General features: G+C 39.0%; 1 protein-coding gene across 1 annotated transcript in view; it reads left to right on the top strand.

Annotated features, from left to right (window-relative positions):
• Positions 1 to 20,025, top strand: part of LOC138756825 (phospholipid-transporting ATPase ABCA1-like) — a 142,288-nt gene that overhangs the window by 56,714 nt on the left and 65,549 nt on the right. The window contains exons 7-13 of the mRNA XM_069923215.1: positions 316 to 510; positions 1,876 to 1,965; positions 6,870 to 7,107; positions 12,600 to 12,739; positions 13,982 to 14,098; positions 14,744 to 14,932; positions 17,216 to 17,430. Coding sequence (XP_069779316.1) covers positions 316 to 510; positions 1,876 to 1,965; positions 6,870 to 7,107; positions 12,600 to 12,739; positions 13,982 to 14,098; positions 14,744 to 14,932; positions 17,216 to 17,430 — 1,184 coding nt within the window. The remainder of the gene's footprint in view (positions 1 to 315; positions 511 to 1,875; positions 1,966 to 6,869; positions 7,108 to 12,599; positions 12,740 to 13,981; positions 14,099 to 14,743; positions 14,933 to 17,215; positions 17,431 to 20,025) is intronic.

Below are 20,025 nucleotides of genomic sequence, written 5' to 3'. Positions count from 1 at the left end.
TATCAGACATGACTGATTTCACCCCAAAAAAATGTGCTGCTCAAACAGGTTATTCAAAACCAAAAGAAAATATCCCTCCAAGCAATCAGTTGACACCATTTATTGATATTAACTGTCCAATAAGAGGATCTCATCAATTACTGAGAGGCAATAAGAATTGATCAATGAAGCAATTAGAGATATGGAGCAAAAGCCAAGATTACATGTAATTGGTATTAGTCAGACAGTAGAACTAAAACACAAGGATTTTCACCATTTAGCTTCTGCAATGAGGCATTTAACTTTGGTCAACCTGTGTTTGAATTTTTTTTAAAGATATCATTTGCTGGTCGAAGGACAAGTTTAAAAGAGGTTGTTTGCAACGTATCTGATCACTCCAGTTTTCTAGTTGTAAAGAACAAGAAGGCATTCCACCGTTTGAGAGAGAATCTGTGTGCCTTACCAGGGGAGACACTGCAAAAAGCAACAACTATTTTCATCTCGGAAATCAACTTTTCCAAACTCTTGGCGGTTAGTTTGCGTCTTACTTTTAAATAATCTGGTTGGCATGATTTGAGTTAGTTTTTGATTGTGTTAACTTTGTTACTTGTGTACAGTAATTTCACTTAAAACCTGATTATAGAATATTTACAGAGATGGTTTAATGTTTTGTACTGCACAACTCCAGCTTTTATTCTGACACTTCAGCAAGAGCATTGCATAAAAATACTCAAAATCACTATATTGTGCATCCGAATTTTCATTAATGATGTTGTTGCAGCTATAAGACATTAGGCTGAATGGTCTAATTCAGCACCATTGGGTAGATTCTGCCATTCAAATCATAACTAATGCATTTTTCCTCAACTCCATTCTTCCATCTTCTCCCCATAACCTTTGATGCTGTTACTAATCAAGAACCTGTCAGTCTTCACTTTAAATATGCCTGATGATGACCACAGCCTCATCTGACATTGATTTCCACAGATGGACGACATTCTGGCTGAAGAAATTTCTCCTCCTCTCTGTTTCAGATTTCAGATTCACTGTCGGAGTACGCACGACATCACGTACAACTCTGAAACTTTCTTTTCCCCTGCAGGCGAGGCAGAATTACCTCTTATTGGAAGTGCAAACAAAATGTCCTCAGAGCATACATGTAAACAATTTTTTTTTTAAAAGTAAAGTGCAATATAAAGAGGAAAAAAAGCAATAAAAAGTGCAAAAGGAAGAGTTCTTAAATGAGTCCCTGATTGAGTTTCTCGTTGAGGAGTCTGATGGTGGAGGGGGAGCACTTGTTCCTGAACCTGGTGGTGTGGGTCTTGTGGCACAGAGACCTCTTTCCTGATGGTAGCAGTGAAAACAGAGCGTGTGCTGGGTGGTGTGGATCTGCTCTGTTCTAAAGGGCCGTGTTTTTATTCTGAGATGGTGGCCCTGGTCCAAGACCCTCCCATGTACTAATTCCATCCAGTTTAACAAAGTGAAAAGTATCCTGATTGACATCTTTCTGAAGGGTCACTCCTCTAACTCTTCAGCCTTCTCTCAATACAACACTGGACAGTCAGTGGACAATTCAAGTCCCACCTATGTTATTTTTATTGCAAAATGTAAGTACAAGTTTCCCACAGACGCAAATATACTGTAGTTGTAGACTGTGAACAATTGTTTCCTACTCTTACGATGTTTGCGAGGAGGATAAAGAAATCCACTCCTAGTAATGATTTTACATTTTTTTTAAGCGAGCCGAAACAAATGATATTTTTGCATTTCATTGAGTGTTGTTTTCATAATCTTGAGGTGGTCAAAACTGAGTAAGGGTTTAAATTTATTTATTTATTTTCATTTAATGGTATAGTTAGCACATATACTAGCCTCCAATCTGTTGTATCTCTGCAGGAAAGGGTTACATTTAGAGCTGAGAACATACTTGATGCAACTAATGCCCTGAACAATATTTTACACCATACTGGATCTCTTGTTCAACAGGTAAGTTCAACGTGACCACCAAATGACTAAAATAAAGCAACAACTGAACAATCTTTAGAGGCTGAGAATTTTTTTTCTGACTTACAGATGTCATGAGATCATTAATAAAAATAGAAGATCATTTTTAATATAGTTCTCTCATTCTTTTTAGAGGCATGTTTTTCCCGTGTTCTGTGAGCCATTTTTTTTTCCTCATTCGTTACCCAATTAACATTAATTTCCAAAGACATAAAGATTTGATGGCTCGCAATTTGGAAATCTCCCAAGCCCTAATGATGTGTCCTACTTGCCGTATATTTAACTTTCCAGACATATGCTCAGCATTTTGTCACATAAATTCTGTTTGTCTTTACCCATTTCTGCTAGTGGATAGCCATTAATAATAAAAAGATTGGACATCCATAGAGGTACAAGTTGTCCCGTGCTTATGTTATCAATGCAGGGACCACAAACTTAGATCCAGAGAGGGACTGAGAATTTGAGTTTGATTCAAAACAACAAATAAAATTGGAATGAAAAAATGGTGAGCAGTAAAAGAGATTAAAAGTACCTTAGTGTGACACCAAATTCCAGCTGTTTTACTTATGTTCTTTTGAGGGTAGAAAATGTGCTGACTGTATTTTACTAGAGTCCTAAATCTTAATTGTCCTTGAAGTGTACAGTTCGTCAGATGCACTGCAGGACAGCCTTTAACTGAAATTGTCCATCGAGACCTTCAGGAGGTATGTGATCGGGGAGAAAGTTGACAAAATAAAGCTTTTTGTTTTGTTTTTTTCCAAATAGGCTGATTAAATTAGAGTTCAACACTTTGAGGCTCATTTTAATTCAGTAGCATTAATCTTGCTTTTCCACGTCCCTCATTATTCACCTGTTTTTTTATTTTAACATTAGCATCCAGCCTTGAGCCATGATGTAATGTTTGTTGTGGGCATTTGTAACCAGGCAAACTTGTTTTTTTTTTAAATGGCTTTAACGCTACTGTTTGAATTTATTTCTCTTTTCTATATAATTTTCACAAGATTTTTGGAACGGAGATTGAAGCCAAAATAGATGCTATGAAACAATAAACTATTTTAGTGACCCTTTCAAGAAAAGGTTTGTTTCTTGGAATAGGATGTATGAAGGCATTGTTTTCTATTTAATCCACTTAAACACATTCTCTCTTCAGCCAGATTGGAAAGAATTGTGCTGTTACTCAATTCCTTTCAGCATAATAAAATTACATTGCTAAAGCGTAGTAGCTAAACAGGATCCGCTTTCCTCTTGTTGACTTGAAAAGGATTGATTTTGTTTCCTCATATTTCTTGTATTTTCACATGACCTTGAAGGAGGTCATTTGGCATATCGGTGTACACTATCTGCCAGAGCATTGCCATCAGTTTCATCCTCCCACCCATTTCCCTGCATCTTATTCTCAGGTACTCATCAATCCACCCTGATCTTCCCACCCTGTGAAATGATTTACAGTAGCCACATGACCTACTAACCCACACATCTCTGGGGTGTGGGAGGAAACTGGAGCATCAGCAGAACATACATGCTCTGCACAGGCAGTACCACTGGTCAGGCTCAAATCTGTGGTCCCTGCAGCTGCGACCTTCTGCTCCACTCTATTTTTAATTCTGTCTGGCATTTTAACTCTTGTTATCTTGATGGCCAGACTAATCCAAGATTACTAGGGCTTTCATCACTCCTGATCTGTATGTCATCACTCATCCCTGACCCTGGCAGCAAGAGCAGATGTGACATCCATCGAGGTAAATAATAAGACTTGTGGTTTAAATTGCATGAGTGGCATTTTGCTGTACTATAGTGAAAACATTTCAGGCACTCAATATCTTGAGGACATTCGGAACATGAGTATCTTTAAAACGCAAAACTATGAAATCATCAATCTGTTTCCAGAGATTAATTTTTATCTAATTCTCGGTGAAATCAAGGCAGTCCTGGAACTGAATGGCTTAGCTTATAGTGGAGTGTCAGAGCAGACGTGATGGGCCAAATGGCTTACTTCTGTTCCTTCATCTTGTGAATCCTGAAAGATTGAAATCCTACTTTCAGAGATGTATTCCATGGGCACACAATGATTACACATAGTAATAAACTCATAAAAATTTGTATAGTTTCTCCCAATACATCTAAATAATATGTTCATTAATGGTTCTTACAGGTGTTGAGTGATTTACAAACAAAGGTGATTCATACTTTATTTGCAAACAAATAGTACTACAAAAAATGAATGCAATTTAACTGTGTATAATGCATTAATTGGTCTGAAGAATAATTTGAGGTTTAATTTGGATGCATGTCACCTTTTAAAATATTGAGGAGTTTAACTTGCAAAATTGTCATCATTTTAATTCATCTCTCAAAAGCTCTTGAAATAATTGCAGGATCTTTAGAGTTTTTTCATTTAAAATCAGTACTTAGTCCTGAATCAAATTGTTGAATTATGCTACATTTAAAATACTCTGGTGACTTCCCCAAACAACGAGAAAATAACATCTTCAATCAGATCTGTAGTGATTGAGTTGATGTGAAACAAAGGAGATCCGCTAATGTGTGAAGCAATGAATGAATAAGTTAGTCCAGTGAGCAAAAAGCAAGTCCCAGTGTTTGAGTCGGTTGATTCATTGATTTATAAAACCCTAAGGAAATTAAATTATTTTCATATATGATACATCTTCCATTTCAGGTGTTGCAAAACTAGATGTTCAGTTATTGGTAAGGGAAAGCAATGTTGCCCCTTTCTGAAGAGAGAAAGCTGGTGACCGTGTGCAGCCCAGTGCATTTCCAGATAGGATTGAGTCCAGACTGTGGGAGATGATGTCTTTTAACAGCCAGTAACAAAATACTTCTCACCATGCTCTCTTGTTGGAGCAGCAGATGTCACTTATTTCCATCAGGATATTCTTGCCAGACTGTAGAAACATTCCATGTTATTTTTTTTGTTTAAACGATTGTTTCTTTGTAACCTGCTACTAAAATCCCTTCTTCTGTTATCAGACTCATAAATGAACCTCTCATCAGTAAAATATGATGCCATTTTAATTTTAAGTGTACTTTTTTCAATATCTTACACTTTGTCTTTACACTCTCATACCACCTTTACTAATCCCTATGCCAGAGGTGTTTTGTGATTAGTAAGGGATTACTTAAGGTGGTATATGAGTGGAAAGAAAAAGACTGAAAAACCACTGGTCTAGACCTTTTAACTCATTGTAATGCTATACCCTGCACTTTTGTTATTGCACTGTCTGCTTTACTTGGGTTATGGGTTCATTTGCCTGGATAGCACAAAGCTTCTCACTGTACCTCAGTACACATGACAATAACGTAATTCAATTCTTCCATGCTCTTACAACAGCATGAACTGCTGTGTGTGTACTCTGATCATTCTTCTAGCTGTTGGGCACTCTAAAAGTGAACGAGTTCTCAGACTGAAAATTCTGTACGATTTTTCATTGAGATTGTAGATGAGTAGAGTCCATGGTGTGAAGTCCATTCTCTAAATGGCGTGTGCACTGAAAGCCAATGGATAAGAGATACCTGGACAGAAAATGAACTGTTTGGCTGATATTTTCTTCCTGTGGCCTTGTGAATTTTGGAAGGATCATTTGAAAATTTGCTTTTTAATCTGTAAATAAAATTATGATAATCTGTCAATGGAAGACTGTGAGGACACAGAAGGAAATAGCTTATGACTGCAAGAATTCTGGGGCCAACACTTAGTTTTAGGGAAAGTAGCAAAAGAGAATTTTTGAACAAAATTAATTTGGGGTCGCATGTGACCAGATAGTCTACGAGAGATATTTTCTAAATCCTAATGTAATTCAGTGTTCATTGGATTTAAGATGGCAAATGCAGGATTTCTATTTGTAGCACTTTAGGAACAGAAAAGGTTTTTATAAACCCCATAAATGGGTAGGAAGATTAAATACAATTTGATGGGCATGACACAACTCGAGTACTTTATCCGGTATCAGCTATAGGATGTCAAAATGTGGAGGTGGAGTCGAGGCAAATGGTATCATCTGAGAGGACCAGAATAATTGACAACTAAAAATACACTGGCTTTTTGCCCTTAAAGGGAGCATATTAAGGAATATCTGAGGTCATGGAAGGTAATTTTGGAACATTGTTTTGCAAGCCATAGCAACAGGAATTCAAACTGGCATTGGGCAATTTTAGGACTAACATCAGATATTAACTAATTGCCTTGAAATGGGTCCTTTTTTTCCAAAGCTGTATATTTCCTGCACTGCAAACATTATCCCCTTATGTTTTCCTACAATACAACATCCACTCCAGACCCCATCTGTCTCTTTTTCTCCTGCTCTCCACCCCCCATTCCCTCTCCATTCAGAGTTATCCTCTTCCCTATCACTTTTCAGCTTTTTTTTCTCTTGTGCCCACCCACCCTTATCCACCTCTGTCACATGCAATTAAGAACACTGGGTCTGTTAATGTAATGCCCTATATGATTAAATTGAACATTTGCAGTAGTCAAGAAATTTTTATTTCTATCAGAACATGACTGATTTCATTAAAAAAAAAGTGCTGCTCAAACAGGTTATTTAAAACCAAAAGAAAGTATCCCTCCAAATAATCAGTTAACAAATAATCAGTTAATAATCATTGATACTAACTGTCCAATAAGAGGATCTTGTCAATTACTGAGAGGCAATAAGAATTTATCGATGCCCCTCCTGCCACCATTTTGTTCAGGCGCCCACCTGCTTTTTGCTCATACATTGATGAAGGGCTCAGACCCCCTGAAATGGTTGAGTATATTTGCTACAAAAAAAACGCTGTGTGACTTGCTGAGTTTCTCCAGCATTTTAATGTAAGCCACTAAACCTCCTGTTTGTGTTCTCTCTGATCTCTTGTGGTTGCTCCTCAAGCTTTCCAACATGACGAGTTTTTCTGAATTCCGGGATGAGGTTCGGTGGTTGACAAATCCAAACACAACTGGATCACCAAAAATGATGTTTCAAGCATTATCAAAAATTGTTTGTGGCCATCCAGATGGAGGTGGCCTACGCATCCCTTCACTGAACTGGTATGAGGATGATGACTACAAAGCCTTGTTTGGCAGGAACAGTACAAAAGATGGAAAGATCACCTTTGACAATTCAACACGTGAGTGCAAAATCATTCTGTAAACTGAGCTTTCGAATGAGGAGATCTGTTGGGCTAGAATTTATTGCCAGCAGCAATCATCATGGCCCATCCCTTCGCAAGCGAAGATCAACACGGTGCCTTGTAGCTCTTCTGTCCTCACAGAACTTTTGTTCTGTTTTCCATGGAGCTTTAGGCACCGTGTGCTGGGGCAAGGGCTTGGAGGTGAGTGCTTGCCCAGCACAAACACCTCGCCCTGGGTCCCACGCCACTGGGCCTGGTGGAGAGTGAGGCACGTCAGCCAGAGAGACACGGATCTGTTCCAAGACAGTGTTTGCTGGCCATTGTCCTTACAGATCTTTCTGCTGCTGCAGACCGCTAGGGAAACTGTTTCCTGCTCTCTGTCACTGCTACCAGACTGATGTGCTATTTGCCCATAGCTGGGGCCCTTTCCAGGTACTGACGGCTGGGTTAGCCGAGCCCAGGGATTTGAAGTCAGAGTTGCCTTCTCCTAGCCTTTGCCTGAAGGGGCAAAACCTGCGATGCAGCAGGTGGTTTGAACCTGCAGATCCACCCCCGGGAGGAGGGAACTCCATCTATAACCGAATCCTGGTCCGACTCCTTCCTGCCCTCGTCCCACCCCCCCGGATCCGAGATGCTCTCTTTCCAGCTGTCTGGGCTGCAAGCGCGGCTGCTCGGTGCAATCCAGGAGGAAGAGATGTGAACAGACATCAACAGCAGCAGGCCATGCTAATAATTCACCAGGATAGTAAATATGAGCACATACATATTATGTGGATCCATATTTATCAATACACTCACAATCATCAAGGAGGTACAGGAGCACAGAATTGGGAAATGGCTTCTTCCCGCAGGCTGTGAACAGTATCCTGTAACCAAGAAAATCATCCCAAAATATTTGTATAATTTTATTTTAAATTCACATATGTGATTATTGTGTACTGCGTATTATGTATGCTTATGCCCTGTGGTCCAGAGAAACGCTGTTCAAGATTCCTGCATTGTCATGTAATAAAGCCAGTGCACTATTACATGTAATTTGTTTTTGTCTGCTGTAAGGCGGACAGATACACCGCCAGCAGAAATTGCCTGAAGCATCTCGAACAGTCAGAGAAAGTGAAGCCTTTAGAGTCCCCAAGTATCCGTGGATTCGCCTCCAGTGCTGCCGCAGCCCCCACAGCCACAAAGCCCAGTCCAAACCATCAGCAGCCCGAGCTCCAGATCAGAACCTCCGACATGATCAGGAAAACTGCAACGGCACCCTCTCGCATCCCGGTTCTAATACCTGGGACCTGTTCAGCCGTTTTTAAAATTTTTTTTAAATTTTTCACACTATGAACCATATTAATCAAAATACACATTTCCCTCTTGAATATACATAGTGTCATTTTCTCCCCTTTTTTCCTCCCTCCCTTCCCTCCCTCCTCACCCCCCTCCCTTCCCTCCCTCCTTCTCACCCCCCTCCAAACCCATTAAAAGTTCAACATATACAATACAATAAACAAATGGGTTTAAAATAAACAAGAAAATTGTGTCATCTACTTTTACACACTGGGTCAGTTCATTTCATCGTCTTCTCATTCTATCATTTTAGGTGGTGGAGGTCTGCGGTAGGCCCTCTCTGTTGTGTTCCATGTATGGTTCCCAAATTTGTTCAAATAATGTGACTTTATTTTTTTAATTTTATGTTATTTTTTCCAATGGAATACATTTATTAATTTCTATGTACCATTGCTGTACTCTCAAGCTCTCTTCTGATTTCCAAGTTGACATTATACATTTTTTTGTTACAGCTAAGGCTATCAAAATAAATCTTTTTTGCGCTTCATCCAGTTTAAGGCCTAATTCTTCTTATATTACTTAGAAGAAAGATCTCTGGATTTTTTGATATGTTGCTTTTTGTGAGTTTATTTAATGCCTGGTTTAGATCTTCCCAAAATTTTTTCACTTTCTCACATCCCCAAATTGCATGTACTGTTGTTCCCGTTTCCTTCTTGCAGCGAAAACATCTATCTGATACTGTTGGGTCCCATTTATTTAACTTTTGGGGCGTGGTATATAGCCTGTGTAACCAATTATATTGTATCATGCGTAACCTCGTATTTATTATATTTTTCATAGTTCTGGAGCATAATTTTTCCCATATTTCATTTTTTATTTTTATGTTTAGATCTTTTTCCCACTTTTGGGTTTATAGCTTATTTCATCATTTTCTTTCTCTTGCAACTTGATGTACATGTTTGTTATAAATCTTTTAATTATCATTGTGTCTGTAATCACATATTCAAAGTTGGTTCCTTCTGGTAATCGCAGTTTGCTTCCAAATTTGTCCTTTAAGTAGGTTTTCAGTTGGTGGTATGCAAACATTGTACCATAAGTTATTCCATATTTGTACTTCATTTGTTCAAATGTTAATAAATTATTTCTCAAAAAACAATTTTCTATTCTTTTAATTCCTTTTCTCTCCCATTCTCTAAAGGAAAGGTTATCTATTGTGAAAGGGATTAGTTGATTTTGCGTCGATAATAATTTTGGTAGTTGGTAATTTATTTTTTTCCTTTCTACGTGAATCTTCTTCCAAATGTAGAGTAGATGGTGCATTACTGGTGAACTTCTATATTGCACCAGTTTTTCATCCCACTTATAAAGTACCTTCTCCCTTATTTTATGTAGCTCTTTCTTGGTCCAATCTGGTTTTTGTTCAGCCGTTCTTGAGCCACTCGCCAGTTGTCCACCGCCTGGTTTGAATCCCTCGATGGTTGTGTATGTACAGTCAGATGATAATAAACTTGAAGTTGGAGGAGCCCTAGAACAAGCCTTACTCAAAATACAAATGAGAAGTTCTTTGCAAATGTCATATAGTCATCGATTTCTCTAATGTTCAGAAGTATCCTGAAGCTATTTTTTTTTTGAAAAACAAAAACTATTGCAGTAAAAATCCTGTTTTCCAGATTCAAACAGCGTGTCTTTGTGACTATGGGAAGAGAACGTCACCAGTAAAATATGCAAATTCTGCACAGGCAACACCCAGGGTCATGATCAAATTTTGGTTCTGGAACAATAAGGTTCCATAGTTCTCTGAACAGCAATCTCTTGCACAATGAATAGAAGCATGAAACATGAACCAGGTGAATTTGAGAGCAGTGGAACTTGGCAACGTGTAATTTTTTTTACAATTCAAAATGTGAGGAATGATCTGGAATGATACAATTATTAATACAGTAGTGAGGCAAAGATGATGTTAGGAATGGTCCACAAAGAGACAAACCTAATTTTAATTTGTAGGAGTTTTGATTGTTTTTTTTTTTTTTTTGGAGAATTAGTGCAGTCAAAAGCAAAGTTGTACGACATGAGAACGTTTAGCCTGGCAGAGAGATGGTCTGGATGGGTGTCAATACAAGGAAGAAGTGGAGAGTTGATGCTAGGAAGTTGAATACAATTTCGGGAAACAGGAGTGCAAAGTGGGTAATATGTGTTAGGGAACCTAACGTACCATTTTGAGGAGGATGGAGGTTCAGAACACAAGGATGCGTGGACAACATTGAGTTTATGTGGTGACAGAAGGTCAGCTGCACAACAAATTGGAGATGACAGTCTTGGTGATGTGCCTGTTTACTGAGTCAGTTCATTGGAGAAAAATTGCAAGGTTAGTATAAATGAGCAGCAATACCATCCAAAGAGGAGCGTGAATATGTGGTAATTCTTGATTAACTCTGATTTTAATGTCAGATGAACTCGTGTAAGTGTTGATTCATCCATACTTACGTTGAACAGTCCTGAAATCAAAGGAGATCACGGAAAGTAAAATAAGAAAACATATAGGTGCAAGGTGGAATTTGACAAATTGAGGAAGGAAACTTGGATTGCACAGGAATCTGACTTGGTGATGTACAAACATACACATTAGAGCAGGAGGAGCCCAAGGTGACTATTCCTGTGCCTACGAGGGTTGCAGAGTCTGGAGGAGCAGTGGACCAGCTCAGGCCACCAGACATAGGGAGAGCACTTCATGTTTAGAAGGGGAAGATGAGCACTGTAGATGACCAGTGAGGGACTCTGTGGCTGAATTACTCACACGAGCTGTAAACTGCTGAAAACTGGCTCATGGGAACCAGGTATTGGAACCGGGATTCGAGAGGCTGCTGAGGGCAAGAAGGACTCCCAAAGGGCTTTGGGTGCAGAAAGCTTCCTGATCATAATCGGAGGATTGGATCTGGAACTCAGGAAGGACACAGGCCTGAAAAGCTGATAAAGCATCTTTGCATCCTGTGGATGCTGCGAGACGGGCTGAGTTCCTCCAGCGTTTGTGTTTCTGCCAGTGGTTTGATCTGGAGTCTGTGTGGCTGTAGGAGTGCTGGAGGTGAATCCATAGGTCCAATTCAGTGCCCCTGAAGGGACTATCTTTTAATTCTCTTTCTCCTGGGTGCCAGACAATGGCATGGCAACTCTTTATTTGCCTTGTGACAGACAAAAGTTGAAATATAACATGTATTACAAATATATACGTGACAATTAAAAGGTATATCAGAACTTTGAACCTGCACCATTCAATGAGATTGTGGTGATCTGAATATCACTCAAATGTGCATTCCCAGCTACCTTGACCCACCTCTTGTAACCTCGTTCCCCGAGCTTAGCAAAAATCTATCTTGCCTTAATAAATATTCAGACTCTGATTCCACTGCTCTTTGAGAAAAAAAGATCCAAAGACTCATGATTAAGTGGGTGGCTGCTCAAAGTATATGTGGGTGGCATGGTTGGTGAAGCGGTTAGCACAGTGCTGTAACAGCACCAGCGATCGGGACCAGGGTTCAAATCCTGTGCTGTCTGTAAGGAGTTTGTACTTTATTCCTGTGTCTCTGTGGGTTTCCCCCAGGGGCTCAAGTTTTCTCCCACCATTCAAAGCATACTGTGTGGGTGTAGGTTAATTGGGTGTAAATTGGCCGGCACAGATTCGTGGGCTGAAAAGGCCTGTTATTGTGCTGTATGTTTAAATTTTAAAAATCTAAATTTAAAAAAAGTCAAGATTTTAAACTATGATAGCTTAATGTAACACTGTACAAATGACATTGGATGGATGTATAATTTTTTTTTTAACCATGACACTATATTACAGAGGAATTCTTCCTGACATCTGTCCAATATTTATAGCTCAATCTCTCCAATTAATTTGGTCATTGGTAACTTTCTGGTAATGAGACCATGCCGTCTACCAATTTACTGCTACATTTTCTGCCTTATGACAGATTACACTTCAAAAATCATTCAATGGATGAACAGCTACCTGAGATAGTGAAAGATGATGTTAAATTGCAAGTTTTTAAAATTCATTTTAACAATAGTATGTTCAACTTAAGTTTTAAAACTTTGAAACAATGAAAGATATTTAAACCATTGTATGATGGGGGATGAGAGCTCAGAACCAAATGATAAATTTTAAAAAGGAGAATGTGAGATCTATGTAACCAACTCCTTTTCCTTGCTTTACACAGCGCCTTACTGTAAAGATCTGATTAAGACCCTTGAATCTAACCCAGTCTCTCGGATCATGTGGAGAGCAATCAAGCCACTCTTTGTGGGGAAAATTCTGTACACTCCAGATACTCCAGCTACACTGAGGATAATGAAAGAGGTACTTAATGTTTCAGAATGCATTCTCACTGATGTCTCTGTTATTGAAGTCCGTGTCTGCAAAACCAGAACAAGATACAAATATTTCAAAGATCCAGTTTGCTTTGAACGTGGAGTCACTTGAAGTTATTTCACTTGGGCAAACTAATTTTTGCACCAACTAGCTTGTAATTTTGCTAACATTCACTCTTGCCAACAACAATGGCCATCTAGGCTGATGACATTGGGATGGATTAAGCTCCTATCCATCTACGTCCAAGAGGTTGTCAAAGTCCATTTTATACAATGCAAAGATCACTTCGACTTATTCATTCCAGAGTATGAATGAATGTGAGAAAAATTCTACTATCTCTTCAATTCCAGATAACCACCATCGCCCCAGGTAGTAAAAGATCTCCTTTAAATCTCTCCCCCCTCACCTTAAACCTCTGCCCGCTAGTTCTACACTCTCTGACCTTGAGGAAAAAGGACTGTGACTATCTAGCCTATCTATATCCCCCGTAATTTTATAAAATTGGGCCAAAGGTGACCATGATGGAGAGATTAAACTTATTTAATCCAAACTCTCTGTATAACTGCAGTCCTCCATTTCAGGCAATGTTTTGGTGAATCTCTTCTGAACTCTTTCTAATGTTACCACACCCTTTCGGTGGTGTGGTGAGCAGAATTGGGCTGACCAACATTTTGCAACCTGATGCCCCAACGTCTCAGCCTGCGAAGAGAAACGTACCCTACTTTTTCAGTACCCTCTCCACCTGTGAAAGCCATGGACTTGTACTGCAAGGTCTCTGAGTATCTGTGCTTCTTCATACCAACATAGTTTTCATACACTCCTCATGTGAAGAATCAACATTTTTGACTGTAGCTATTTTTATTGATCTATGATCATAAAATAGTCAATTTAAGAATCATAATGAGGATTTGTTGTCATGAACAAGTCATGAAATTCGATGTTTGCAGCAGAATCACAGAGTAAACATTTATATTATAACCATCTTACAACGTTACTATAAAATATTAGCAGTGCATGAAAAGTAAGGCCGTGTCTTCTTTGTATTCGAACAAATACTTACCAAAAATATTAATTGGTGCTGTTTTATTTGGATGGTAGAACAAATGGCCAGTGAAGAATGAATCCAGGATATCATTAAGAATATGAAAATAGTAACTTGTGAGTAGCTGCAAGCTTTAAACTCTGAAGGTCTAATACTCTTCCACCTTTCTTGCTCTTTTCAAAAATCAGCTTAACAGAACATTTGAAGATCTGGGTTTGTTGAGAGAAGTGCGGGGAGCATGGAATGAGACTGGGCCGCAAATTTGGACCTTTATGGAAAGTAGCCAGGAAGTTCATCTTCTGCAGGTTTGTGTTTCGATTTTGCTCATCTTTTGGACTCATCTAACCAGAGTCCTGCCTCTGTATTAGAACATGAGAGGGTAACTGTGCTACTTCACGTCCTGATGTGCAGTAAAGAGCACATCCAAGGAGCACTCCACCATATATAATTTTGAATCTGGGAACTTTTTGCTGTTTTGGTTGGGCATGTGGGATGGTGTGGAGTAAATAAGCTATTCTCTATGACTAAAGTTAGCTAAAATAATTTTAACAGATCACCATAGCTTGGGAAGTTTCTGATGCAAACTGATTGTTGTTTATGTCATTACATTAAAAAATTTTTTAAACCCTCTGAGCCAAATTGTTCAGATACATAAAAAATTTTTTAATTGAATGAAGGATGTATCACAGGCAGCTTGGTTTTGTCAATTACTGGAGCATGCAGGTTTGTAAACAGGGCATAATCAGGCTTTCACTGGGCTAAATTTTAATGGGATATAGCCTACACATCACTGAGAGCTACCTGCATGAGTTTCTCCAATGAAGATAAATGTTAACCAGCCCAGTTCTGCCACATGGAAAAAGTGGGAGACTTTGCCCAATTCGACAGTGCCTTTAAATGTATCAGCCACATTTATAGAATAAAAATCAAGAGTTCTTTTCCTTTTTCAGGAACTACTGAAGAACCCTGCAGTGTCCAGTCTCATTGATCTACAGCTCATTTCAACCTCCTGGAGTACAACAGGTATTGCTAGTTTCCTGTCAAACCAGACTCAGAAGGGTGAAAAGTCCATTTATACCTGGAAGCAAGCTTACGAAGAAGTGGATCAAATGATCAACTCCTTGTCACAAGTTATTGAGGTATGTTCTTGTAATAACCTACAACAGTTCTAAGTGTTTCAGGAGATATTCAATTTGGTAAGAGCTCCAGAACTTTTGTGGGTGTTTTTTTTCAATTTGTGCATGTGGGGTTTAATTCAAAAGCCAAACTGATTGCTGAATAAAGAAGACTTGGAATGTGCTTAATTTTCATCCACCTCTCTGAACATAGGATTATGGAGAATTTGTATTTCACGAGTATGTATGTGCTTCTTATTTCTCCAATTTCTTTGTACGATGGATTGAGGATTAAAAACTCAGTTATTGCAAAGAGATGAATTAGCTGTTTGTGCATGGGAGGAGACGAGTTTATTTTGGTAATGTGACTCTTGGATAGTCCCATTTCTATAATTAAAAAATTAAACCTATACTGTTAAACCAGTTAAACAATAAATCCTACAGACGGTGTGATTGTATTTTAGTATACAAGTGCTAGAGGGACGCAGCAGGTAATGCAACGTTCTTTATGTAGCAAAGAAATAAAACCAATGATTCGGGCCTGAGCCCTTCATCAAGGGATGAGCAAAAAGCAGGTCAAGTGATGGGATTGACTGGCATTGATCAGTGTTGAAAGTTTGTCCTGCATTGGGCAAAAGGGTGATAAAGACATGCACCCTGTCCTCAACCACACAAAATCAGTGATTAAGGTCAAGCCTCGACTCCTGACATTAACATCCCCTGTGGCCATTTGCATTTTGCAATACAGGACCCTCCATAATGTTTGAGACAAAGACACTTATTTTTTCCTTTATTTGCCACAGTTTTAATTTTTAATCAAACAATTCACATGTAATTAAAGTAGACATTCCAGATTTTCTTCAAGGTTATTTGTATACATTTTGGTTTGACCATGTAGAAATTACAGCTCTTTTTACACATAGTCCCCTCATTTCAGGGAACCATAATGTTGGGGACATCTGGCTTCACACGTGTTGTGAGTTCTTGGGTATATTTCATTGCTTCATTGGTGCAGGTATAAGAAAGTTAGGCTTGCTTCTAAGCTTTTGATCACCTTTGGAGTCTGTTGCCATTTTTCTGCATGAGGACTAAAGTCGTGCCAATGAATGTCAAATAAGCCATTATGAGACTAAAAAATAAGAATAAAACAGTAAGAGACCCTGCCCAAACCTTAGGATGACCAAAATAAACTGTTTGGAACCTCATTCAGAAGAACGAATGTACTGGTGAGCTCAATAATCACAAAGGGACTGGTATTCCAAGGAGGATCTCTACTGCTGTTGTCAGAATTCTGATCATAATAAAGAAAAATCTCCAAGTACATGTCTGACAGATCGGAAAAACTCTTCAGGAGGCAGGAATGGATATGTTAATGACTGTGCATTCAGAAGATTTCATGAACAGAAACACCGAGGCTACACTGCAAGATACAAGCCACTAGTTAGCCACAGAAACGATAGCCAGATTACAAGTATGTAAAAGGGAATTCTAGAAAAAGGTCTTGTGGACAGATGAGAACATGATTAACCTGCATCAGAGTGATGGCAAAAGCAAAGTGTGGAGGTGTAAAGGAACTGACCAAGATCCAAAGCATACCACCTTTTCCATCTTGCAGTGTAGCCTCTGTATTTCTGATCATGAAGTCTTCTGCAGACACTCGTCATTGACACATCCACACCTGCCTCCTGAAGAGTGTTTCTGATCTGTTGGACATAAATTTGGTGTTTTTTCTTAATTATGATGAGAATTATTCTGTCATCGGCAGTGGAGGTCTTCCTTGGAATATCAGTCCCTTTGCGATGACTGAGCTCACCAGTATACTCCTTCTCCTTGATGATGTTCCAAACTGATGATTTTGGTAATTCTAAGGTTTAGATGATGTCCCTTACTTGTTTTTCAACCACGTAATGGCTTCCTTGACGCAACTTTGGTCCTCTTGTTTGAAAATGGCAATTACAGACTCCTGTGTTTATTTTAGTTTTCCTCCATATCCAATCTGCAGCCTAATAAATGATTTCTTCATTTTTCTCTAAAGCTTCTATTGACAATATCCTGTTCAATTGTTCTTGACTAGGATTTATTGCTTTAGTCCATTTCTTCAATGCATCAAAGATACCTTGACGAAGGGCTCAAACTGGAAGCGTTGGTTATATCCTATAGATGTTGCTGAGTTTCTCCAGCATTTTAGTGTATTTCACCAGAATCACAGACTTTCTTGCTTTACTCCATTTCTGTTATTTAATGTGCCATTAATTGTTCCCATTTTTAATTCAATAACTGGGCTTGATTCTTTTATTTTCTTGACAGTGCATATCCTTGAACAAACTGGAAGCTGTGTCAACTGAAGAGAAGCTGGTGGTTCGGGCATTGGAGCTCCTGACAGAGCGACAGTTCTGGGCAGGGGTTGTGTTTAAGGACGAGGAGAAAATGGGAGATGAGCTTCATAATCTTCATCCGCATGTCAAATACAAGATCAGGATGGACATTGATGATGTCACCAGGACGAATAAAATCAAGGACAGGTCCGATTGGGTTCATACCTATTGGGGGGGGGGGGCGGTGGGAGAAGCTGCTCTTGATCTGTCTCAGTTAAATTATATAAATTTTAGGGGTGGAATTAGCCATGATGAACCCCTGAGAGAAACACAAAAACTGCAGATACTGGAATCTGGAGCAAGCAATGAGCATCCAAGGGTAGAAATGGTCAGTCAATGTTTCAGGTCGGCACCTTTTGAGGCTGATTTAAGGTTACATCTCTTTAATATTTTCTAGACCATTCCAGGAATATGGATGAAGTGATCAAAATTTAGGCCTGTTAGTAAATTAAGGGAATTGAACTAAGTATATCAAACCACTTCCCACTAACTCTACTTCTGAAGCAAGAAAATTGTGGCAATAGATGGAGCCACATAACCACCCTCCATACTCTCTGAGTAAAATACTCTGAAGATCTATGGACCTTCTCAAGTGGATGTAAAAGGTCCCTTGTATAATTCTGTAGAGAAGGGGAATTCTCCATGGTGTCCTCTCCAACAGTTGATGATCAAACATTCCTTAATTGGATTATCCTGTCATTATTACATTGTTGTTTCTCAGAGATTTCTGTGTGTAAATTGAATGGCTCATTGCCTGAAAAGTACCAAGATCATGAAAGGGGCCATTGCTTTTATTGAAATGACTGTATTAAATTTGCAATTTGAGGATTGACCATTGTGTTTTGCTATCTCGTTCATTACTGTAGCCTCTTGTGGTTCTATTCACTCTAAAGGGATTTGTTGTTTTGATGTTGAATTTGCTTAAATTTGGGGGGAATGTTGATAGAAGCTAAGCATGACTGATATTTTTGTTTTATTTCTTCCTGCCAAGTAAGTAGTTTCTACTGATGTGCATTTTGTGTATCCTAGTGCAGCTTCAAATGTAGAATTTCTCTTGCACAGGCTGTGGAGCACATGCCACAGATAAAAGTCTGAAAGAGGCAAAACAATGGAAAAGCTGCGTAGATACAGAATGGGTGTGGGGCATTAAATAAACTCTTCAAGATGGGTACAGGATTTTAGATGCATGATTAACCTGCATTCATTGACTGGTTTGTAGGCAACATGCCATATTTGTGTTATTTGATGATGATTTTGTCCATAGCCAGTGTTAGCTTCAACACGGGAGAACATGAAAGCCATTAACAGCACTATAATGTTAACAGCACCAGTGAAAACGAGCCTGCTTAAAGCCCATCAAAGAGAGTAGCTGCTTACTGTGTAGGTAGTGAAACAATTACTCTACGAGAGAAGGTGAACGGTAGAATAGGAATCGTCCTGGCGCGGCAGTGAGTACAGACAGTCATTTCACTTACTGAGGTGAACCCCAAGGACCTAGAGACACAGTATCACAATAGCCTCACAGTTAGCGTCACAATTGCCTCAGTCAGTGAGTACGTTCTCAAAAGTCATCAACTTGCGCATCTTGGGAGTCACGTGATGGAGTAGTGGCCGGTAGGGGAACTCCAGCCCTCGCCAGAAAAGTAAAAAAAAGATAGATAAAAAACAAAGGCACAAACATAAAAACCATAACAAAGTGAAAGTAAAAGTGTGGAGAAAATGGCAGCGAAGAAAGAAAAATCAAAAACAACGGGAAGAAAAGAAGAAGGAAGGACGTTGGAAGAGGAAGGTGAAGGAGGCCCGCCGAGGAGAGAGAAGCCCGCTCCCTGTGATCAGTGGAAGCCCCGAACTCAGGACTACAAAAATGGCTTACGGAGCCAAACAAAAGTGCGCAACCGCGCATGCGCGAATCCTCATGCATGTGCGATGCACAAGACAAAAACAACACCGACGGGAGGGGGGACCAGCTGAGGAGTAAATCTCCACAGCTGAAACAGACAACTACAACACAACAGCAAGAGGAAAACATAGAAAATAACGAGAGCAAGAAGGAAGAGAACAAAAATAAGAAATCAAAGAAACAACAGATGACCAACCCAGAGGAAGAAGACCATCACCAATACACTTTTAATAAAAATAAGAAGACCAAAAATACCCAACAAAATAAAACAACCCAACAAGAAAACCAGAAGAGACAGAGGTAAAGGACACAGATCCTGGAGTGGACTCGGAAGAAGAGGAGGAAGAACACAGATAAATGGAAGATGAAGGGAAGGGCAAGTACATGGATATATATTTTTTAAAGAATATATGGAAACAGTAAAAGAATGGCAGTCACAAGAATTCAGTGAAATAAAAAGAAAAATAAAAAGTACAGAAGAAAGAGTGAATAGATTAGACATGATCATGACAGATATAGGAAAAAGAGTAGACAAGGTGGAAGAACGAGAAACAGCCATAGAAATGGAAGTAGATGACTTAAAAAAGAAATTAGAAGAATCTGATAAAAAAGTTAAAGAGACACAGGAGCTGTTAGCTCAGAAGATAGATATAATGGAAAATTAAAATAGAAGAAACAATATAAAGATAGTGGGCCTTAAGGAAGGTGAAGAAGGCAAAAATATGAAAGAATTTATAAAAGAATGGATCCCCAGGGTCCTAGGAAGACCAGAATTACAGGAAGAAATGGAAATAGAAAGGGCACACAGAACATTAGCCCCTAAACCACAACCACAACAAAAA

This window comes from Narcine bancroftii, chromosome 3 (genome assembly GCF_036971445.1).
Source record: "Narcine bancroftii isolate sNarBan1 chromosome 3, sNarBan1.hap1, whole genome shotgun sequence".
In the NCBI taxonomy this organism is placed as follows: domain Eukaryota; kingdom Metazoa; phylum Chordata; class Chondrichthyes; order Torpediniformes; family Narcinidae; genus Narcine; species Narcine bancroftii.
Note: the sequence above shows the minus strand (reverse complement) of the source record. Positions and strands in the feature narration are given on the sequence as shown.